At 44.6% G+C, this 23,972-nt stretch overlaps 1 protein-coding gene and 1 long non-coding RNA gene across 6 annotated transcripts in view; one reads left to right on the top strand and one right to left on the bottom strand.

Annotated features, from left to right (window-relative positions):
* The window catches only part of STOX1 (storkhead box 1), a 54,667-nt gene extending 44,122 nt beyond the window's left edge, over nucleotides 1–10,545 (bottom strand). Inside the window, exons 1-2 of one of the 3 annotated variants that reach the window (XM_044756169.2) lie at nucleotides 10,085–10,519; nucleotides 9,757–9,889 (exon numbers count right to left, since the gene is read on the bottom strand). In XM_044756169.2, the coding sequence (XP_044612104.1) occupies nucleotides 9,757–9,889; nucleotides 10,085–10,264 (313 nt within the window). In that variant the 5' untranslated portion in view covers nucleotides 10,265–10,519. Of the gene's footprint in view, nucleotides 1–9,756; nucleotides 9,890–10,084 lie in introns of all 3 variants that reach the window. The other 2 variants (XM_044756180.2, XM_014862785.3) reach the window with 2 other exon arrangements.
* A 72-nt stretch (nucleotides 10,546–10,617) lies between these two features.
* On the top strand, nucleotides 10,618–23,767 carry LOC123275751 (uncharacterized). 3 transcript variants are annotated; one of them, XR_011495453.1, is made up of 3 exons: nucleotides 10,618–10,967; nucleotides 11,695–11,748; nucleotides 23,451–23,767. It is a non-coding gene; the product is annotated as an uncharacterized lncRNA (long non-coding RNA). The 3 variants fall into 3 exon arrangements; XR_011495454.1 differs by having other exon boundaries at nucleotides 10,819–10,955; nucleotides 23,451–23,587; XR_011495455.1 differs by lacking the exon at nucleotides 10,618–10,967 and adding an exon at nucleotides 11,259–11,394 and having other exon boundaries at nucleotides 23,451–23,587.
* The last annotated feature ends 205 nt before the right edge of the window (nucleotides 23,768–23,972 follow it).

Below are 23,972 nucleotides of genomic sequence, written 5' to 3'. Positions count from 1 at the left end.
TCAACAAACAAATAGCCTGGAGCGGACCACCAAACTTTCTGGGACATTCACCTCTCAGCCAGCAGCAGAGGGAAGACTGAAGCATCTAAAACTCAAGGATGACTCAATAATTTGCTATTCCTGGAAGAGCAACAGACATGTAAGTACACCCAGTGGTGGGAGACTCTACTAGTGGCAAGCATGGGAGAAACCAAACAGCACCCATCTCAGGCACCCAGCAGAGGGAACAGCATGCAAAGACAGCCTGTGCAAGAGCCCAGCTGGTTCAGAGGACAGCACCCAGGCCTGGGCGAAGGGAAGTGTGATGGTCAGTCTTTTAGGTCAGCCTGGCTAAGCTACAGCCCCTGTTACTCAAACACCAACCCAGGCATTGCTGTGAAGCTATTTTATAGACATAATTAAAGTCTATAATCAGTTGACTTTAAGCAAGGGAGATTATCCTACATAATCTAGGTTTCAATCAATTGAAAGGCCGTAAGACTGGAACTGAGGCTTCCCGAAAGAAGAAATCCCACCTCTGCATAGCAGCCTTGGCTTGTGCCTCAGAGTTCCAGCCCGCCCTTCATGATGGCCAGACCTACAGATTTCAGACTTGTCTTGCCAGCCCCCATAATCACACAAAGCCAATTCCTTACAATAAATCTCTTTATATCTTATACTGGTTTGTTTTGCTGATTGAACCCTGACAGACATAGGAAGGCAGGCACCTTTCAGCAGCTAGGGAGGATGAAGAGCTCAGGCTGGAAGTGGATTAGAGAGCCTTGCAGTGCACACTAAGGCTCCAGACTTTTCCTGAAAAGCCAAGGGGAGCAGCAGAAGGGATCTGAGCAGATGAAGAGCAGAATTAGAGCTGCATTTTAGATGCTGTGAGTCTGCCTACCTGTAGGGTAGAGAATGAACCAGAACGTACAGGACCAGACAGGAGGTGGCACCACAAAAAGGGAGGAAGCTGGAGCCATAATCAGGTAGGAAATGGCGAGATCTTGGGTGGAAAAATTCCTAGCAGTGGAGATGGAAAGAAAGGGATGGGTTTGAGAGACACTGAGGAGTTAAGCCTCTTGGAACTTGGTGACCTACTGGCCTGGGGCATGAGGGAGAGGGCAGATAAATCCAAGCTGATTTTCAAGTTAATGGCTCTGTTCATCCCCCTGGACATCAATGTTATATGGCAGCAACTAGAGGTGTCTTCTCTGATCCACCAGCTGCCAAATCAAAACATGGAGCCAGGGACCCTTATTAAGCACCCAGATGATACATACAGATCATCCAGCTTGATGACAATACGCCTACAAGACACCCTGGTGTGAACCCCTTGGCTCTTTCAGAAGGAACCCTTCGGCCGCCCCTGCACAGAATAAGGTAAAGGGCAACATCTGGCAGAACAAAGCCAGAGAAACATGGCTGGAAATATCCTGCGTAGAAAGGAGGGAGGTGAGAGCAGGGGCATGGTCAGAGCAGCTGTTTCTGCCATTTTCCAGCCCTTGGAGTGGACCAAAGGCCTGGTGGGAATCTGATAGCCTCACAGGGAGTATGAGTACCGGCGCACTGGCTGATGAAAAATACCAGAGGCTTCCCAGGAACCCTGGGAGGACTGGCGGCGAATAGAGAGGAAGGCAAGAAACCCAAGCAATACCAACTGCATCACAGAGGCATCATAGGACAGCCTTGGTTCCATTTCCTGTCTACAAAATGGGCAGAATTATTCCAGCTTACCACTCAACAGAAGAAAAGGGATGATCAAGCTAGAAAAGACTGGGGAGATACCCAAGATCCATCTGGGAGAATTAAGGGATGGAACACAGGCATTTGGTTTTGGTGACTATCTAAGTGATCTTGTCATGACCATTAATTTCTCTATGGGCTAGTCATTTCTCACCAAAAGAATGACATTTTAAAAGAGGAAAAGATAGGAATTAAAAACATTCATTAAAGGGGTTTTGCTTCTAATAAAGGTCAATGAGATCCTGTTATACCAACCTTCTTGTAAATAGCTATAAACTTTGGAAAAAATATAAAAACCTTTACCTAAAGATACTGAAAAGCAACCAAAACCAGGTAGAAAGTGAAGGGGAGGATCTCTCGGAAAGAAATGGCGCTGGGTAAGTTTCCCATTTTTTACAGCTCTTCACCTAAGGGCAGGCACCAGTAGGAGCCAGGCCAGGAGGCTAAAACTTTGGTAGAAACCCACAGTCTTATTGGCTTAAAGAATCTAAGGACACAGTTTAGAACAGCTACAATAGCAGGGAAGTGATGCTGGCAAGGGCTGAAGCAGAGGCAGAACCGCAAATTCTGCATATAAACCCAGCCTGATTCTATGGCTGAACTGTGAACTATGCATGCACAGGGCACAAGGAGCCTACTTAAGAAATTTTAGCTGCCGTTTACTGCAGGAGAGAGCGAGTTCAGAGCTTTTATTAACTGCCTGATAAAATAAACAAACAAAAAAATCAGCACTCTACAGAGTAACATCACACCCCAGAGTCTCCACAACACATCACTCATGACGACAGAGAGAGAATCCACAGTACTAAACAACACAGAAACAGGAAAATGCGACCCCTTCAAAACAAAAGGCAACCCATGAGACTGACGCAAGATGGCTGAGATGTTAGAATCACAAGGACTTTAAAGAATCTGGTATAACTACGCTGAAAGATTAAAAAAAGAAAAGACACTGGTAATGAACAAATTGGTTATTTTTTGAATAATTTGTTTCTCTGATGAGATTTCCAAACAGACTCTACGAAAGAATAAAAATATATGCCCCCACCCAGACTTGCACAGAAATGTTCATAGCAGCATTATTTATAGTGGCCAAAAAGTGGAAACGACCCACATAACCATCCACTGACAAATGGATAAGCCAAGTGTGGTATATCCATACAATGGAATATCATTCAACCATAAAAATGAAGTACTGGGGCCGGTGGTGCAGCTGTTAAGTGCACATGTTCTGCTTCGGCAGCCCGGGGTTCACCAGTTCGGATCCTGGGTGCAGACATGGCACTGCTTGGCAAGCCATGCTGTGGTAGGCATCCCACATATAAAGCAGAGGAAGATGGGCATGGATGTTAGCTCAGGGCCAGTCTTCCTCAGCAAAAAGAGGAGGATTGGTGGCAGATGTTAGCTCAGGGCTAATCTTCCTCAAAAAAAAAAACAAAAAAAGACGTACTAATACATGATACAACATGGATGAACCTTTAAAACATTATGCTAAGTGAAAAATACCAGACAGAAAAGACCACATATTGTGGGATTCCATTTATTTGAAATGTCTAGAATAGGCAAATTCATAGAGAAAGAAGATAGGTTAGTGGTTGGCAGGGGCTGGGGAGTGTGGAATAAGGATAGACTGCTAGTGGGTACAGGGTTTCTTTATGGGGTGATGAAGATATTCTGGAACTAGATAATGGTAGTGGTTGCACAACATTGTGAATATACTAAAACCCACTGAACTGTACACTTTAAAATGGTTAATTTTAAGTTATATGAATTATATCTCAATTTTTAAAAAAGGTAAGGTTAAAAACATTATAGGAAACTGGGTGATGATAGTACAGAACTCTGTACTATCTTTGCAATTTTTCTGCAAATCTAAAATTATTCAAAATAAAAAATTTATTTTAAAATAATTCCATTTATGGGGCTGGCCCAGTGGCATAGTGGATAAGTTCACACAGTCTACTTTGGCGGCCCAGGGTTTGCCAGTTCAGATCCCGGGTGCAGACCTACACACTGATTGTCAAGCCATGCTGTGGCAGGCATCCTATATATAGAGTAGAGGAGGATGGGAAAGGATGTTAGCTCAGGGCCAGTCTTCCTCAGCAAAAAGAGGAGGATTGGTGGAAGATGTTAGCTCAGGGCCAATCTTCCTCAAAAAAATAAAATAATAATAATTCCATTTATAATAGCACCCAAAAACATAAAGTTCTTAGGAACATAAATTTGCCAAAAGATGTTCAAGACCTGTATACTAAAAAGTACAAACCACTGCAATGAGAAAGTAAGAATGCTGAAATAAACAGAGACACATACCATGTTCATAGATCGTTAAGATGTCATTTCTCCCCACACTAGGGTGACCAATCGTTCCAGTTTGCCTGGCACTGAGGAGGTTCCCAAGATGCAAGACTATCATTTCTAAAACGAGGGCAGTCTCAGGCAAATCGAATTTGGCAAACCAAAACCGTTAGTTTCTCATCTGACTGATTCTCATCTCATCTGATCTGTTGTTTCCACACAATCCCAATCAATCCCAGCTGGATTCTTTTTAGAAATAGACAAGCTGATTCCAAAATTTATGTGGAGAAACAGAAAACCTAAAGCAGCCAAAACAATTTTAAGGAGGAACAAAGTTGGAAGACTCACAATATCTGATTTCAAGTCTTACTATAAAGTACAATAAGATGGTACAGTATTGACGAAAGGACAGACTCAAAATCAATGGAAATAGACTCTCCAGGCTGGACCCGGTGGCCTAGTGGTTAAGTTCGGCACACCTCACTTCAGTGGCCCAGGTTCTATTCCCAGGTGCAGACCTGCACCACTGGTCTCTCTGTGGCCATGCTGTGGAGGCAGCTCACATACAAAAAGAGGAAGATTCATAGTGGGTGTTAGCTCAGGGTGAATCTTCCTCAGCAAGAAAAGAAAAGAAACAGACTCTCAAATACACAGTCAATTGATTTTCAACAGAGTTGCAAAGGCAGTTCAATGAGAAAGGCTACTCTTTTCAACAAATTATTCTTGAACAATTGGACACCCATATGCAAAAAAAATAAACCTCAATTTACACCTCATACTAATTGCCAAAATTAATTAATTCAAACTGGATCATAGACCTAAAAGTAAAACTATAAAACTTCTAGAAGAAAACACAGGAGAAAATCTTTGTGTTAGGCAAAATTTCTTTATAGAGGATGCAAAAAGTACAATCTCTGAAGGAGAAAAGTGGATAAATTAGACTTAAAATTTAAAACTTCTCTCCAAAAGAGACCACTGAAAAACCGAATAGGCAAGCCACAAGCTAGACCATATTCACAAAGCATATATCTGACAAAGGACTGGTATTCTGGAATAATAAAGAACTCCTAAAATTAAATAATAAAATAATAAATAATAATAAAAAGACAAACAATCCAATAAAAAAAGAGCAAAATATTTGGACACTTCACAAAGGAAGTTGATAAGCACATGAAAAAGTGTGCCAATATAATGACCAATATCATTAGTCACCAGGCAAGTGCAAATTAAAACTACAAGATACCACTAGATACCATCCGAATAGCTAAAATTAGAAAGCCTGACAACATCAGATGCTGACAAAGATGTGGAGCAACCAGAACCATCTCACTCTGTTGGCAGGAATGTAAAATGGTACAACCACTTTGGAAAAATGTTCCATAAAACTAAACACAACCTACTCAATGAGTCAGCAATTCATCCCCTAGGTAAGGACCCAAGAGAAATAAAAGCACAAAAAAACTTGTACACAAATATTCACAGAAGGTTTATTCATACTAGCTATAAACTGGAAACATCCCAGGTGTCCATCTAAGGGAAAACGGATAAACTGTGTTATATTCACACAATGGAATTCTGCTCAGCAGTAAAAAGGAACAAACTACTAGCACAATAGAAATGAATCTCAGGAACACCAAGCTGAGTGAAAGAATCCTCGCACAAAAGAGTACAAACTATATGAGTCCATTTACGTGAGGGTTTTTTTAAAGATTTTATTTTTTATTTTTCCTTCTTCTCCCCAAAGCCCCCTGGTACATGGTTGTATATTTTTCTTTTAGTTGTGGGTCCTCCTAGTTGTGGCATGTGGGATGCCGCCTCAGCATGGCCTGATGAGCGACACTAGGTCCATGCCCAGGATCCGAACCAGTGAAACCCTGGGCCACCACAGTGAAGTGCGTGAACTTAACCACTTGGCCACGGGGCTGGCCCCTACGTGAGGTTCCTGAACAGGTAAAATTAATTTAAAAAATCAGAATAGTGGTTACTTTTTAGGGTGGGGGCACAGCCGACTGGGAAGGGGCAAGAGGGAGCTTTCTGGGGTAACAGTAATGATCTAAATCCCGTTAGGAATTTGGGTCACACTCATGTATGTATTTGAAAAAGGCATCAGATGCTACACTTATGATTTATGCATTTCACAAATTCACAATGTAAATTTCACCTTAAAAATTCCATTAGCTACTAAACCCTACAAGATGTCCTCCTGCCCAATTCAAGGTAGGACTTCAGAAACAAGGCAGCTGTACACACTCCCACACCATCCCCTAAATCACAGGATAAGTCAGAACATATCAGATGTTGGCCCAACTCTTGTATCATCAGGCACCAGGTACCCTTGAGCTGTTCCTCTTCTTCCAAACCAGATCTCAGAACAGACTTTGAAATCAGTCATTCACACCTAGCATAAATTAGTGACTGGCCTCTACTCTTCTGGAGCACTTGCAGTTTTGCCTTGATATCTCTCTGTGCTCAGAGATGTCGCAGGGAGCAGGAAGGGGGGACAGGAGGAGAAACGGGAAGATCCTCTCATCACCTCCCTCACCAGCCTGAACTGCCTGATCTTCAACACCCCCCAAAGCACACAGCAGGGAACTCTTGCCCAGCCAACTAAACCAGAGGCGGAACCTGCGGTGCCCATACACGCCATCGTGGGATGGAGAGGACTGTGTGTGAACCAGCCGACTTCCAGAACACAGCCTCCCCCTCAGCCATCCCCTTTTCAACTGAGTATGGAGGAAACAGGCTGACTCCCATTTTCTCTTTGAGCACATGCAACTCTAAATGAAAGATGCACTAAAACACAGAAACACCTAGAGAAGAATCTGGCATGTGAATGAATTCATGAAGCAAGTATTTAAAAAGAGCCACAGGCAGGCCGGCCCAGTGGCATGGTGGTTAAGTTCACGTGCTCTGCTTCAGCAGCCTGGGGTTTGCAGGTTCGGATCCCAGGAACGGACTTACACATTTCTCGTCAGGCCATGCTGTGGTGGCATCCCACATACAAAACAGAGGAAGATTGGCACGATGTTAGCTCAGGGCCAATCTTCCTCAAAAAAGAAGAGCCATAGGCCTTTTTATTCAATGAGAAAAGACAGAAGGCCACGCTAGGGATAAAAGAGTAGGGACAGCTCAGCTATAAATTTCAGAAGGGAACAAACTTGTTTGGCCAAGTGGCCTTCCCTCCCTTACCCCAGGAAGCTATCATTAACCTTTCACCTCCCCAGTAGGTGTGGTCCCAGAGCAACAACTCATTCACCCAAACGAATAGAGGTGCCCCTCACCCCTACCACCTACAGCTGCTCAGCCTGGGAAACAGACTGACGGCTCCCTTCAGGTTCCAGAGCTCACCCCTTTCATGTGTTCATGTCATTTGCCAAAAAAAGAAAACACTTGTGGACTGGAGCGCAAAATAAGAGTCAGCTCCTGGTTATCATGCTAAAGATCCTGTGTCCCTCTTTTCAACGAAATGCTCTCAGCCTGGGAACTCTCTTTCTCACAAGAGGGAAGCTAAGGTAGAGAAAGTGAAGAGGGAAAGAAAAGGCGCAAAACACAGAGAAAACATCAACTCTGCAGGCCTTAAATTCAGGTCTGCACCCGGGGCTCGAGTCACTCCTGCCTGCTTGGCCAGGGCGCGCCCTCCTCTTATCTTATGAAGCCTCAGGAGGCCCAGATGCCCAGACTCACGTGGGCACAGTGGGTTTATAAAGCTGGTGGTCCTCCCTCCCTCCCTGTATTTTGTCTGAGCTGACCAGCAACATCCCCTATGTCCAATCGCTTTTATGTAGGAGCAAACGAGCCTTTAAAAAAAAAAATCCACAGCAAAGAAACCAAATTGATCCCTTCTGTCTTTTCCTAGCATTTTGCTCTTTCCCACAAAGTAACAGCAAGAATGGAGCAAGACCCTGCAATACGCACAGCTGTTCCTGCCTTGCCTTCCTGAAAGCCTATTTTAGCTTCTGGAAGCCAATGCTACCAGCTTCAGGAAAGCAAGTGGACTGAAACTTCCAATTCCTTTGGGGAAAGGCAGTTCTGCCCGCCTTCACTACCTTCTTGGGGCTCTGAGATGGCCCAAGAGCCGCCCTGACGCCTTCTCTCCTTTGATCTGACTCAGGGACCCCAAGTTAGACTAGTAATTAGCAACTCTATTCAAAACAAATGCCCCTCCCCACGTGCATCGAATGACCTGCATCAAATAAGATCTTTCCCCATTTTGCTCCTCAAAATGTCCCAAGAGGTGGTTTTGTACAAATTCCACCTGAATGTCCAAATTCTTATCAGGACTCTGTTAAAAAAACCTCAAAATCATTCCTGCCAAGAGATCCAAGTCAAAGGTGATCTCCCAGAGTAAAGGCCACTGAAGCACACACTCCACAGAATACAGTGTCCATTGCATCCTGAGCTGTGTGATGAAGCAGCATTACCTACTGGGTGGAGAATTGGAGCACCTGGTGACATGTTCACTTTGTCCACCGCATCTCTCAGCTGGTAGCAACAGTGCCAACCCAGGAACCAGCATTCTGCTCACTGCACCCCAACCCCCCACCCCGTGGGGGCATCATGGCTGCCTCTGGCTTAGCACAAGCCCTCTCTTATTTCACTCTCAGGTCTAGACCCCCACTCCACCCACTCCCTTTCTGCAATATACTCTACGCTCCCCCTTTGAAAGTGAGTGGGGGAATCAGACAATGCAACCGCTAATTCAAACCAGAAAAACCGAGGACACAGAACTGACAGGAGTTTTTCATCCAGCCTGTTGGAAAGACCCCTTCCCCTGTAAGAACTCTGGCTTAGCCATCGCGCTCACTGCTTTCAGACCCAGAAACCTATTTTCTTGCCTCACTCTTGCAACTAAAAGGAGACGACACACGTGTATGTGGCTTTGCGATGAGCTCTTTTTGCTCTTGAGGGAAGAAAAAGGGCAGCGGGGTGAGGGGGGATGCAGACAGAATGGGAATGCATGGAGGTGAGAAGCCAGGTTTAACTTCCTGGCCTGGGCTCCCTGGCTGTGGAGACATCATCTCTCAGTAGATATACACAACATTAAGTGCCTCTTGCTGGCCTTCCTTCCCCCTGGGGACTAAATGTTTTTTTACTTGCTGCTCCTCCTCCTCAGATGGAAGAGGAGGGTGATTTATGGACTGAGACAGAGAGGGGTTCCTTGATAGGAGTCAAAACTCAAGGCTGGAACAACTGGTGACTTGTCAACAGCACACCATCAAACGGCCTCACAACTCCATGTAAATACAGACAGAACCAGGCTGTTACAGGGAGCTAGTACGCTGGCCAGAGAGTTTAGTGGCGGGTGTCAGAGACCACTCACTGGTGCAGTCATTTAGTTTCTCAAATGAGAAGCTATCTGCAGGCAAAAAGCTGCTGTCTTCTAACAAACGGGCTCTCTAAAAAAACTGGAAAGGCAGAATTCTACTTGGCTAATGGGGATGGAAGTGTCCAGAGCGCCTTTTGTCATTTCTTTTTCCCAAGGAGTTAAAGACCCCAAACTTTCCACTAGATCCTGATCCAAGACCACAACTACCCAGTACAGCAGGACATGAAAATCACAGACTGTTGGCCGCTCCAAGTCTGCAGTTAAATACCAAAACAAAACAGCAGCCAGTTGAGAATCAGCAGACTCATAGCCCCTTGCTAAGCATCCCCATGGAGCTGAGGCAGAGGCCACTGTCTCCTGACCGCAGCTCTGGCTCCCCAGGCCCAAACCCTCTCTCCCCAGAGCATCACTTTTCCACGTAGAAAGTTCCTTCGGCCAAGAACCTGTGCGCTCCACTGGCTGAAAGAGTTGAAGAATGGAGACATTCTGGAGTAGGCCCAGAGCAGCGGACAGGCACATCTTGGGGGCCAAAGCTTCAGTGTCCTAGAGGAAGGGAATGTCTTGGGAGGCCAGTCCTCCTCCAGCCACTCGGCCTGGCCTCTCATCCGCCCCTGGCCCCCCATCCCCTCACCCGCTCCCGCCCCCTGAGTTGAGCCCGGGACAGCAGAGACCCCTGTGGCCAGTGCTCGGTCCCCGCAGCTCGCGCGGGCACTCCTCCCCGCCGGGACCCGCACTCACCGACGGCCCTGATGCGGAAGCCGCGGGGCGGGCGCAACGCACGGCGGCCCCAAGCGTCGCGCAGCACCTGTAGGCTGGCAGGGGGCGCGTGCACCAGCAGCACCCCCCGCCGCAGCCAGCCCTGAAAGGCCAGCCGCGAGGCGGCGCGCGCCAGCCGCGAGTTCCAGAAGCAGCGCGCATTGGCGCGGCGGAAGGCGCGGAACACCGCTCGCCCCCCCGGCTCCTCCGCGCCCCCCGCGGCCTCCTGCGCCTCCAGCCTACACAGCACCAGCGCTAGCGAGCCTGGCGCCAGCTGCACGGGCCGGGCCATGCTGCAGCGGGCGGCCGAGGCCCGCAGCCTAGCGCATCGTCGGGGGCGGCGGCGGCGGCGGCGGCTGGGGCGCCGCACGCCCGGCGGGAGCGATCAGCTCACTGCGCGCCGCGCCGGCTGCCGGGGGAACGGGGCTGCAGGGGGCGGGGCCGACGGGGCTCGGCGGGGCCGGGGCTGGGGCGGGACTGCAGCCCGGGGGCGGCCGCTGCTGTCCCCGTGTGGCGCCCAACGGGGTTTCCAAGGGCTGAGCTGCCAGGTCATTCTCCACCCACCAGCCAGGGCTCTGTTCCGCTCCCGCGACTCCCTTCACTCCCCAGGCCCCCGGCAGCCCGGGGCTCCCCTTCTCCCGGTGGGCCCGCACTGGGGCTTTTCCAAGTCCTCAGGGAGCCCCGCAGCCCCCTCCAACCGCGGCGCAAGCGGCACAACCAGGGGTCCCCAGCGCCCGGAGGACCAGGATCGCTGCCGTCGCCCTGTCTTTGGGGTCGCCCTCAGTGAGAGAGGCCGCGAGGGACAGTCTGGGGTGTCGTGGACCTCGCTCGGGCCGGGAGTCAGGAGACCCAGGTTTGAGTCACGGTCTGTTCCTAATCTGCTTACGCAAGCTACTTCCCCTCTTAGTCTTAGTTTACTGATCTGTAAAATGAGTTAGGACTCAATTCTAAGGACCTTTTCATCCGTCACTTTGTGAGATTCTAGGATCTGGTCCCGCCCCTGGGATATCCCATTCACTTAAGCGGTAAAAGAAGAAGGCGCCACCCCGCTTGGCGAGGCCCAGAAATGAAATCCGTGGGCTTCAGCCCTGGGTTGGATTTCGAGGTTCCGAAAAGACTGAGGCACCATCTTGCCCCAGGAGTGAAGGGAGAGGAGCTTGTGATTTGTCCCAGCAGACTGTTGCCAGGGCCTCGGAGCAGTGAGGGACAATTCCGCTGCTGAGGGACAAAGAATCTGGAACCTTGATTGTGGCACTGAGAGCTCCTCGAGGACAGAGCGGGGAAAAGGAGAGGTAGGGCATTATTTCTACCAGAAATCGGCACTATAAGAGGGAGCAGCGGTGCTGGGCAAAACCTGGGGGTCATTCCAAAATTCCCACTCCCTCGGCTCATCAGTCATCAATAACAACCATAATAATGTGAGATAATCTGAACCCTGCCTCTAGTAAATCATTATCACAATAAGTGATAGATGATGTTATTAAATAATGATAGCTAACATTTATTGAACATTATATGCTGGGGGCATTAATTTCACAACTTTGTGTTAACTACTATTATCATCTCTGTTTGGTTTTTGGTGTTTTTTACAGATGAGAAAACTGCAGCTAGGTTGGATTCAGAAGTGTTTCCCAATTACCCAGATGGTAAGAAATGGAGTCAGACAACTAAGTCAGGGTTCCCTATGACAAAAAAGTCTGACAAAATTTTCAGTTCAAATAAGCATGCACACCTGAGACAACCGTCTTACACCTGAATTCTGACTCTGAGATGGATGGATGGGTAAATACAGCAGAGAGCCCAAATGAACTGAACTGTGATGTCTGTGTAATCTCCATGGGAGGGCAGGGCTTCCTCCTCTGAGTTCTTGCTATCATGGCCCTCTCCTTGCAGGATGAAGGTAAACTTCCCACGTTGCCATCCTAGAGAACTATGACTTTTATCTCCTTATCTCTAGCATCTAGTACAGTCTTTTCCAGAATAACAAGGATGATGATAATTCCCATTTACTCTCAGCTCAGACTGTGCCTAGAACTGTACTAAGAGGTTTACATGAGTGATCTAATTTTATCCTCAAAATTAATCCTTTTTTTAAAGATTTTATTTTTCCTTTTTCTCCCCATAGCCCCCAAGTACATAGTTGTACGTTTTAGTTGTGGGTCCTTCTAGTTGTGGCATGTGGGATGTCGCCTCACTGTGGCCTGATGAGCCAGCGGTGCCATGTCTGCACCCAGGATCTGAACCGGCGAAACCCTGGGCTGCCGAAGCAGAGCGCGAACTTAACCACTCGGCCACGGGACTGGCCCCTCAAAAATTAATCCTTTGAAACAGGTAATATTGTTGAGTCTCATCTTACACAAGAAAAACAAAAGCTTAGGGAGTTTGGGCAGCTTGCCCATGAGGACAAAGCTAATAGATAGTGAAGCAGAGATCTCAAGATCTCGGCGTCTCCTTGCCCTCACACCTGGCCAGAGGGGGAGCCCAGGAGACCATGCCCAGACTCCTTAGGGCTGTGGCCTGGTGTGAAAAGTTGTCTGAGCTTGATTCTCTCCCAAGAATCTGAACTGGAAATGCAGAGGCAATCAGGCCCTTAATAGCAGGGCCTGTAGCTGCAAGGTAGACCTGGCTATGAGGTTTCATGACCTGAAATTAGGAGCTAGAACTCTTTTAAACTTGGAAACTTTAGTTCAGATGTACAAAATTCCCCTCATCATTTTACTTAAACTAGTCCAATTAACAAAAGGAGGAAAGAATGTAAGGAGAAAATTTTCAAGTACAGCCAAATACTTATCTGTTTGTTTTCCAAAAGGGTCAACTACTCCCCAATATTCCCAGACTCCTACAAAATGGAACGTCTTAAAAGTTCAGCGGAATATTGTAGGCCTCGAACCTGAATGGTCCTGTACTACATGGCAAAACTAGTGAAACAGGAACTTCTCAAGTGTGTTCCATCTTTGTGGTCTCTGCAGACCAGACACAGAAACAGTTTAGAAGACAGATTTGGTATCATTCTCCCCTTAAAGAGGCACAGAGTGCTCAAACTAAACACTACACTAGAAAGTCTCAAGAGGGTCAGCCTGGTGGCGCAGCAGTTAAGTGCGCACATTCCACTTTGGCAGCCCAGGGTCTGCTGGTTTGGATCCCAGGTGTGGTCCTATGCGCCACTTGTCAAGCCATGCTGTGGCAGGTGTCCCACATAGAAAGTAGAGGAAGACGGGCATGGATGTTAGCTCAGGGCTGGTCTTCCCCAGCAAAAAGAGGAGGATTGGCAGCAGATGTTAGCTCAGGGCTAATCTTCCTCAAAAAAAAAATCTCGAGAGTTTTTAAAATTTTCAGTGGACCCTGTGCTTGAGAAAGAACAAAGTAATTCTAACATTATATACAAATTCAAACAGCATGGTATGCAGTTGTTAAAAAGATTGAGACAGAACTTTATGTACTGATACAAGACAATAACCAAGATATATTTTTAAGTAAAAAAGAAAAGTAGGGGCTGCCCAATGGTGTAGTGGTTAGGGTCTCACACTCCACTTCAACAGCCTGGAGTTCAGGGTTCAGATCCTGTGTTCAGACCTACACACTGCTCATCAAGCCATGCTGTAGCAGTGTCCCACATACAAAATAGAGGAAGACTGGCACAGATGTTAGCTCAGTGACAATCTTCTTCAAGCAAAAAAGAGGAAGACTGGGAGCCGGTCCCATGGCCAAGTGGTTGGGTTCTTGCACTCCACTTTGGCAGCCCAGGGTTTCGCCGGTGTAGATCCCAGGTACGGACATGGCATTACTCACCAGGCCATGCTGAGGTGGCATCCCACATAGCACAACCAGAGGCACTCACAACTAGAATATACAACTATGTACTGGGGGGCCTTGGGGAAAAGAAGGGGAAATAAAAGGGGGGAAGATTGGCAACAGATGTTAGTTCAAGGCTAATCTTCCACACCAAAAAAAAAAAGGTAAATAGAATAATAGGTCTAGTATGCTATCCCCACTACTTGTATTAAAAAAGCAAAAAAAAGGGCATGTATATTCATGTGTGGCTGGGAAATCTCTGGAAGGTATGTCAGAAGCTGGGGATAACAGTGGTTACTAGAGAGAGGCACAGGGGTGAAAGGGAGGCTTCTTTTTTCACTGTGACTACCATGTGCAAATACTTTTTCCAAAAATACTCTTAAAAACATCTATCAGGACAATAAGAGATTAGCTCTGATCATTTTGAGAAATAGGATAACAACCATTCAATTTATTCCTTCCAGAGTAAAGAATGGCTAATGACTTACTTCACTTTCCTTGTCTCCTATTTACAGATGATCCCTCCCTTGCCCACCTTGTCAGGCCTGAAATTCCTGCCCAGATAATCCCACTTTAGGAAAGACCATGCCTCCAAAGTCACTGTTAAGGGCACATACATTGCCTCTCCCATTATCACATTTTTATGAAGATTTATTTAGCTCATCCAATTTGCTGTTGACTTCAAAAGTACAGTGGTCTTTCATGGGACAGGTCACAGGATTTGTAAAGAGCTTTTGGGCTTCAGGACCATTGAGGGAGATTAAGATGGCTTGTCCTAGAGAGAAAGGAAGGAAGCTAGTGCCTTTGATTGAGTTGAGGGAGTGGCACTACTGGGAGGTACTTTTCTCGAGTAACCCATGTGGAGGGATTTTTGCTCATGCTTTTGGAGACTAGACTCCAAGGCATCAGCCTTGAGAGCAACAGTGAGAGGGTCTCTGAGGCAACACAGTTAGGACCATTGCAGAGGCCTCTCTGAGCCAACTTAGAGCTTCAGAGCTTGGTAGTCAGCGGAGGTGGAGGAGCAGCCATTGACATCAGGACTGTGTGGCAGCAGGTGCTAAGGTAGCTATAATAAAGACCCCAGGAAAAACACCAGGCCCCCTTTCCCCATTTTCTGGGTACCATGTAAACCCCCAAGTTGTTTTGACAACTCCAAGGAGATTTCCCAAAACATAGCCAAGATTCCATTTTTGGCCAACTCTGGCAAATGGAGCTTAGAGTTAGATTTTATTTGGTTTAGAAAACTGAACCTGAAGGGGAACAAATGCATGCCTGCTGCATGATAATTGCTACAGATGATAAACTTGGTCATTTGATGCTCACATCTGCCAGGTGTCTGTCCTAAGTGGAGCAGTCAGTGCTCTTTACACTCCGACCACAGCCTGTCTTTCTGGCTTCATCTCCATTTCCATTCTTACCATCTTCCTCCAATCCTCACCAAGGACCTTGTGTTCTGGCTACCCAAAATTACACACCTTCCCAAACAGATGCTCCCATGTCTTGCTCGCACTATTTAGTCTGCCTAGAAGGTCTTTCCTCTTTCCACCAGGTGGTATTCTCCAAAGCCTAGCTCATAAAACCTATGACACATGCAGGAAGATTTAATCTGTTCTCAGAGCACATTGTTAACCCTTTTGTAACAGGTGTGTTAAGGGCTATAATACTAAGTTATGTTTCTCACTGGGCAACGTGAGATTCCTTAAGGGCCAAGCTCCTGCCTGATTCAACTCTGTGACCCAGCATGTAGCCCCATGCCTGGGCCATAGGTTCATTCCACCTGAATTAAATTCAGTTTAACTAGTACTTGATCTAGGATAACTCTGCTTTTGCTGCTTCCTCACTAGCCTGATGTTACCATACACAAAAGCATTTATGGTTTGAGGGTGGATCACAGGAAGACCTGGTTATCCAAGTCAATGGCAGGGCAGAGGGGCAAAGCCTCAAGGACAGGCCGACCCAGGCCTCACACACTCGGGCATCTGGATTTCACTGGTCTCTGGAGTCTGCTTACAGCACACATGTTATATTAAGGATGATGTTTGGATTAACTGCCTCAAAATTTTTTCCACACCAAAATTTATCAGGCTGAAGTTCTTCCCCTTTACTCAGAAAATCAAGTCTTGATACTTAAGGCTGATTTAGAAGGCATTTCCTATCTGTGTTTTCTTTATTATGACCATCTCTGCTTCTATAGCACCTTTCTTCCCTTAACAGAGAAAAAAGAAAAGGAAAAAGCCCTGGAGACTTTTGTTTCTATTTCTCAAAGGGAAATGTGAGGCTTTGCTAAGCAACTGTGTTGACTCAAAGGGCAGAGAAAAGGAGGTGGGGCGGGGGAGGAGATTTAATATTCATGTCTTTAAATTAAAAAAACCATTTCCGCCTTTATTCTAGCTGCTGAAATTAGACAAGACTCTGGACCACAGTGGCATTATCTGTAAAATTGGAGTAAAAATACGTAGCCGACCTGAAGGATTTCTTAGGGTCCCTTCCAGCTTCATGATTCTACACCGCCACTTTCACACCCAAAGACAGGAACCCTAACGTAGTTTAAACAGTTACTGAGTCCACTGAGGTACGAAGGGATGCAAAATCAGAGCCTGAGAGCCAGACATTCCCAAAGCTGAGTCTGATTTCTCTTTAAACAATTCACTTCTTTATTTTCCCAATGGCAAGAGACCAACAAAGAAAGAAATACTGGAGAAAAAAGGTCCTTTCGCTTGGAACACTAAAGGCTAAAAGAAACCCCATGATTCTGATGTGGGAAGTGTTAAAGAAAAAATTATTCTGACACTTGTTAAAATGGTAAGGAAGACTTTATTCAAAAACTATTGCAAAGGCTAGACAGCAAAGCCAGCTAAAGCGAAGAAAGCAAAGAAGCTAGGGATTTTTGCCAACGAGCAGAGTAAGGGAGTCGGTGGTTAGAAAATTTCTATTAGGAGACATCAAGAGTAAGGGGATTCTTACTAAACTGACCTAACAGGATTCTTGCTAAAGTCAGGTCAAGGATTTATACATCAAAGATGGATTGGAGGCTGGCCCCGTGGCCCAGTGGTTAGGTTCGCATGTTCTACTTTGGAGGCTCAGGATTCGCCAGTTTGGATCCTGGGTGAGGACCTATGCACCACTCATCAAGCCATACTGTGGTAGCATCCCACATAGAAGCACTAGAATGACTTGCAACTAGGATATACAACAATGTACTGGGACTTTGGAGAGAAATTAATTATTTTTAGAAAGATGTGGGAATGAAGAACTTGATCAGATATCAATGTGCGGGGCGGGGGGGCTTGCACTAAACTGACTCAGCAAGATTTTCGCTAAGGCTGGGTAGGCAGAAGACAGGATGGGGCCTAAGGTTAAGGCCTAGTCCAAAAACAGGGCTCAGAGGAGCCTGACTAAAGTCTGGTCAAGGAGAGTCTTTGTCAGGAGCCGTACAAAACTTCCCCTCACTCTGCCCCTCCCCAGTTCATTAAAGGAACTAATACTCGTCACCCATTAAGCATTTAAAATACCCCATAATCCCATTTTCATTTGGGGAGGGGAGAACTGGAATGATTATCATTATGTTAACAGAAATTATTTCCTGATGGTGAGGTTATAAGCAATTTTTCTTTCTTTCTTTGAGCTTTTCTCTACTTTCCAAAAATTCTGTAATAAAAAAAGGCCCCAATAATTTTTGATTTAAAGGAAGTTAAGGCAGCTGGCTCTTCTGCACTGGGGGCATCAAAGCCAATAAGCTTTCTAATCAAAATGAGGAGACTCCATCACTCCAGCCCCCATTGAACTAGGTTAGAGGGCAGGTCTCAGAGCTGGAAAAATTACTTCCGGAAAGAAAGCTGGAGAACCAGCCTCTCAAACAGGCATGCAACTAGGTGCCCTGGAGCCAGAGCCAAGTCAGCAAAATTCTTATTATTTGAAACATGGAAAATCAGATTAACTCTTTCCTGACACCAAAAAAAAAAAAAAAAAGAAAAAGAATAAAGTATGAAGGCCTAAGGCAAGATGCCAAACCCAGTATCAGGATTTTAAAAGAGAAACCACTTCCCCTCAGTTTTATCACAGCAGAGAGTGTAAAGCTGGGCCTCATATCCCATTATTTACATGCAAATCCCATCAAAAATGAGTTGGTCCCACGCCAGGTGCCCAAATCTCAAAGGAATTCTGTTTCCAGTGAGGCCCCTTGAGCCTTTAAGCTACAATTCTCTCTGCTTTCGTATGGGGGGAAGGGAGAAAAGATGTCATGGCAGCTCCGCACACATGGGAATAACCATGGCCTGGGAAACAAACTGTTACTTTCTCCCTTCTCACAATCTACCTATTACCAGTTGTTTAAGCTTCTCAACGCAGGAATCCAGGATTACCTCTTATTCATCTAAATATCCTCTAGAATGCCCCCACAATACTGCTCAAAAGCAAGAAAATTGTTCCCTGAACAAGATGGTAAAGAACAAAAGTGTTATGGGAGGCCTAGATGTTCAAGTCAGTACCAACCAACCCTGGTTTAGGACTATACAGCTGTAGTTCATTCAACATTCCACAGAGGATCCAAATGAAACGTGAGGCTTTATAGAAATACCTATAATACAACAAGAACAAATACTTACTGAGCCTGCTAAATTCCAGGTACTGCTTTGGATAAAGAGGAGGACACAAAGATAAAAGAAGCATTTCCATTCGTTCAAATATCTTGCAATCATGTTTTTCAAAACATCAGAGCCTTCATAACAAATTCACGACAAGAACAACAAAGCGGGGAGAGGAGAGAACATAAATTTAAAAAGACTGAGAGATATGTCAACCAATGCAATAGACAGTGTGGACCTTATTTGGATCCTAATTTGAACAAATCAAATGTAAAACAATTCGTAAGAAATTTCCACATTGACTGGACATTTGATATAAAGAATAAAAGGAAAGGGATATACAAAATGTGCCTCATGAAGAAAGCATATGCTCTTAAAATATGTCCACCTTTTTTAAAAAAATCAGTGTGTTAGGTAAGTTGTTTGGGGATTTTCTTTTCTGCTCTTCAGTGAAATGATTACTAACCATCAGTCATCACCTCTTACAATAAGGTACACCTGTGTAGCAGGGTGCTGATAAAGTATACTTGCCAATAGGACTCAAAACATTAATATTTTTAAATAGCATCTTTGAAGAAGAAGAATGTTGGGGGCTGGCCCAGTGGCACAGTGGTTAAGTTTGTGTGCTCCACTTCAGCGATCCGGGTTTGCAGGTTCAGATCCTTGGCACAGACCTAGAACTGTTCGTCAAGCCATGCTGTGGCAGCATCCCACATAAAATGGAGGAAGATTGGCACAGATGTTAGCTCAGGGCCAGTCTTCCTCACAGGAAAAAAAAGAAAAGTGTCTGTTTTCCAATAAACTCTGGCATCATACTCTCTCTATCCACCAAAAAAAAAAAAAAAGAAAAGAAAAAAATCAGGAAAAAAAAAGAACAGCACGGGAAAAACAGAAAGAAGTAGTATGAGCCTTCAAATAGAGACAGGAGGCTACAAATTTTGCTCTTGCTATCAGAATTGACATTGCTCCTCATATTAGGACAAAGACTAACATTGAGAATATTAAGATTTATTTGTTTCCTTTGAGTAAACCAATGTCCATTCCACATATATAACTTTGCTTCAATTGACTTATGCTCCTATAATAGAATCAGGAAATCTGTTATAGCTAAAAGGAACTTTGTTTCCTCTGTTCCTGTTCCTCCCCATTCTGTCCAAACACACTTGATAAAGAAACTGAGGCCCACAGAAGTGCCCAGGGTCCCATAGCTAGTGAGTGGTGGAGCCAGGAGTGGAAGTGAGGGAGATTCCAACTCTTGGTCTAGAACACAGGTTGGCAAACTACACGTTGGGGAGCCAAATCTGGCCTATGGCCTGTTTTTGTATAGCCTGCAAGCTAAGAATAATCTTTACATTTTAAATGGTTGAAAAAAAATCAAAAGAAGAATACTACTTCTTGACATGTGAAAATTATATGAAATTCAAATTCCAGTGTCCATAAAGTTTTCCTGGAATATCGGTGCACTCATTCATGTATGCATTCTTTTTTTTTTTTTTAAGATTTTATTTTTCCTTTTACTCCCCAAAGCCCCCTGGTACATAGTTGTGTATTTTTAGTTGTGGGTCCTTCTAGTTGTGGCATGTGGGATGCCGCTTCGGCATGGCTTGATGAGCGGTGCCATGTCTGCGCCCAGGATCTGAACCCGTGAAACCCTGGGCCGCTGAAGTGGAGCGCGCAAACCCAACCACTCAGCCACCAGGCTGGCCCCAATGTATGTATTCTTTATGGCTGCTTTTGTCAGCAGAGTTGAATGGTTGCAACAGAAACTGTATGGTCTGCAAAGCCTAAAATATTTCCTCTCTGGTCCTTTACAGAAAAAGTTTGCAGACCCTGGGTCTAGAGTCAAGTGTCAAGACTGCTTTACTAAACAGGACCAGATATTTGTAAAGTATTCTTAGTGCACAAATGGTAGGCCTCCTGGTCCAACCCAGTTGCTTTACATGTTGGATGCTGCTGGAAGAGAGGAGAACTGGTAGCTGCCCTACGTGTCCTCCAGCCAACACGCTGAGCTGACTGGGGTGATTCAGTTTCTGTTCTCACTGCCCATTCAATCATGAGCCTCTCAGCTAAGCCTGTCAACAGAGAGACCAATTAGTGCCAATTTCTAAGTGAAAGGCGTTTCCTTAAGTCAGGACTGAGATCACCACCTCATTTCACACGAACAATTCAGGGTCACAAGGTTAACCCAGATTAGATTCAAACCAGAGCTTAAAAAGTGAAAGGCAGCCCTTTTACCAATCCCTAGAGCTCTCCAGCCTCCTTAGGAAAAAAGTGTCAAAGAACTCACCTCATTTACCAGAAGGGGACCTAACACTTCAGGGGTAAACAGCTAACAGGCCCTGCAAATTTAATATCGCTCTACAAGATTACCCTCAGGTTTCCCACAGATGTTTATGGCAAAACTTTATTAGAGCCATGTGTAGTAATCAGTTTCCTTGGAATTCGGTTCAAGGGGACTAGGCAGGCCCTCCACTTCAGAGTTCTGAATTTTTTAAGAAATCAGAGACCCACCTGCAAGGGCCAGTGAGTTCTCAAAACACATTCCTTACAAGTGAAAGTATTCTTTTGCCTGGCAGGAAAGATGCATTTATAAGCAACCTTATTTTATACTAGATTGTCTAAAAATGTATTGTCAATAAATTTTTCAATGTGTATATTGGAATATTTTAATAAGATGAGCAGAGCTTACCACTTAAGAAAACTCTCCCTTTTTTTTTGAGAGCGGTTTGTTATTTATTCAAAGAATCTAATAATTTTTTAAATTGAAGTGCCATTCACATAATATAAATTGTTTATTCTAAATAGATCAAAATTGTTCATTCTCAAGTGAACAAATCAGTACATTCACAATGTCATGATTGTTTTTTATATCAATGTAGCCTTTTCACAGTTGCCTAAAATTTCATTTATATTTTGAATATTAAGAAGGCACATACACCCATAGTGTCCCTGTTCCTCGAATGAATTTGAAGCCAAGAATTGTTTTTTAAGCCCATAACCTATCCCTCTTGGATATTCAAATTGCTTAAAGATGATGAGAGGTAAATCACACTAGTGGACAATAGGAAAGGAGAAATCCTTTAAACCAATTATGATAACTCAGAAAGGAGACGTACTGGATTTTCTAGGTTGTAGACATTTCTCTGGGGACACTAATGTCTCCCCAACTTCCCCCAAATCACACACTTTTTTTTTTTAGAATGCCTCTGCTTTTTAAAAAATCATACATCTCATTTTAAAAATTTTAAACATACACAAAGAAAAAATTCATTTGAGATTCTACTACCCAGAAATTACCATCTTCAGCAAGGTGAACATTTTTCTAGGTAAATATATAGACAGAAAGAAATAATTTTAGAAAAATGGAATATTACATATCATATTTTAAATTAAAAATTTTTCCTATTCTTCCCACTTAACATAACTGGAAGCCTTGGGAGACATATATACATACATGTATCTCCCAAGATACGTAAACATATACGTGTATACATATGTGTATCTCCTACGCATAAAACTCTGAAAGGTAGAGAGACGCAGACTGGCTGGGTAGGGACCTCGGGACCCACCACAGTGGTTAGTTCCCTGAGTTTTGTTTTTGCTTCATACATCCCAGACCTGGAAATGCCAATTGGCACAGACAAAACTAACACCTCAAGAAAAGCCTGCTCTCTCTAGCTACAGGGCCAAGAAAGTGGCAGACTGGCAAGAAACTTTGACATAATAACTATTCTACTCCATTTGCAACTATCATAAGCTGTTTTTTAAAAAAATAGTACAGGCTCTCAAAGAAGAATTTTTAGTAAATTTCCCTCCATTCCAGTTCATTATGAAAAAAACCCCCAAGACATCTTGTTTTTATTTGGTATCTATCATGAGAACTAAGAAAAGCAATCCAAATGCTTTCACTTCTTTATGAAGCTGGGGAGGGACTTCAGCTAGTGTTACATGGTTTGGCAGGCAAACATTCCTCTAAGTGTATGCGTGATCTGAGCTAAGCCCCCACAGTTCTGGTCCACCGCCTCAGTGTTCTCACCTGCAAAGTGGGAGGAGGATGAAAAACCGTATCACGTAACCTTAAATAAGATGATTGAATGAGGCATGATTTAGGGTAAGGATTAGGATAGAAGAGGGGTAAAACAGTAATGAGATAAGATTATACATTATACTATGAAACAGATTCTACAAAATTTTCTTATATCCATTTTGTAACTATAAATATCTATCTTGTTTACACAAAATTCCAGGGGCCGGCCCCATGGCCGAGTGGTTAAGTTCACATGCTCTGCTTCTGCGGCCTGGGGTTTCGCTGGTTTGGATCCTGAGCGCAGACATGGCACCACTCACCAAGCCATGCTGAGGTGGCGTCCCACATAGCACAAGCAGAGGCACTCACAACTAGAATATACAATTGTGTACTGGGGGGCTTTGGGGAGAAGGAAGAAAAAAGAAAATTGGCAACAGATGTTAGCTCAGGTGCCAATCTTTAAAAAAAAAAATTCCAGAGTTATGTCATATTGTTTTCTTATCCCAACGTTATTTTTGCTCTGATTTATATTTCCTCTATCATTCTCTCAGTCAAAATTTGGATGTAAAATCATTTTCATTTGAGAGAGTGTTGTTTTGAAGGTATTTAGTAAACGTATGAGAATCTTTGCTTTGACCTGGAAGAATGTGATTATCTAGGGGATTATATCATTTAGAGATAATATACATTTGCTCAAAGTAATTTACATGAAAAGTTTATACTGAATAGTCCCTTTACAAATGGGAAGCATTTTAAGCTGGGCAAAATGGCACATAAGTAGTTACTGCTAGGAACAGTACAAGACAGGAGAGGCTCTGACCCTGAGCTTAGCCTTTCAATTCTGCTGTTATTTTAAGGAGTTTAATAGAGTTTTATTATCAATATAAGCACCATTAAATCACAGCTGGCCTGAATCAGTATTTTTATTTATTTTTTTTTGAGGAAGATTAGCCCTGAGCTAACATCTGCCGCCAATCCTCCTGTTTTGCTGAGGAAGACTGGCCCTGAGCTAAGATCCGTGCCCATCTTCCTCTACTTTATGTGGGACGCCTGCCACAGGATGGCTTGACAAGCGGTGCGTAGATCCACACCTGGGATCTGAACCAGCGAACCTCAGGCCGCAGAAGCTGAACATGCGAACTTAACTGCTGCGCCACGGGCCGGCACCTGAATCAGAATTTTAAAATGTAGACCGAAGCTGGAGATTGGATTCTTCTTACATTTTGTTAAAACTGGAATAAAATTCGTTTTAGTTTGCCAGGTCAACCAGTCCTTCCTGTCTGCACTGTTAAACCCCACACACCTTCATTAGGTTCCTCTCTCTTATGCTTATACTGTGGCACTTCAACCTTTTACTTTTTCCAGTTGTCGTTTTGGATATAGGTATACTAACAGAATAACTGCTAATTCTCTCAATAATCTTAAGAGAAGCGTATGTGTGACTTTATAATGTTAGGCAATGGAATCA

Source organism: Equus asinus, chromosome 2 (assembly GCF_041296235.1).
Source record: "Equus asinus isolate D_3611 breed Donkey chromosome 2, EquAss-T2T_v2, whole genome shotgun sequence".
NCBI lineage: Eukaryota > Metazoa > Chordata > Mammalia > Perissodactyla > Equidae > Equus > Equus asinus.
This window is presented reverse-complemented; position numbering and strand designations above follow the sequence as displayed.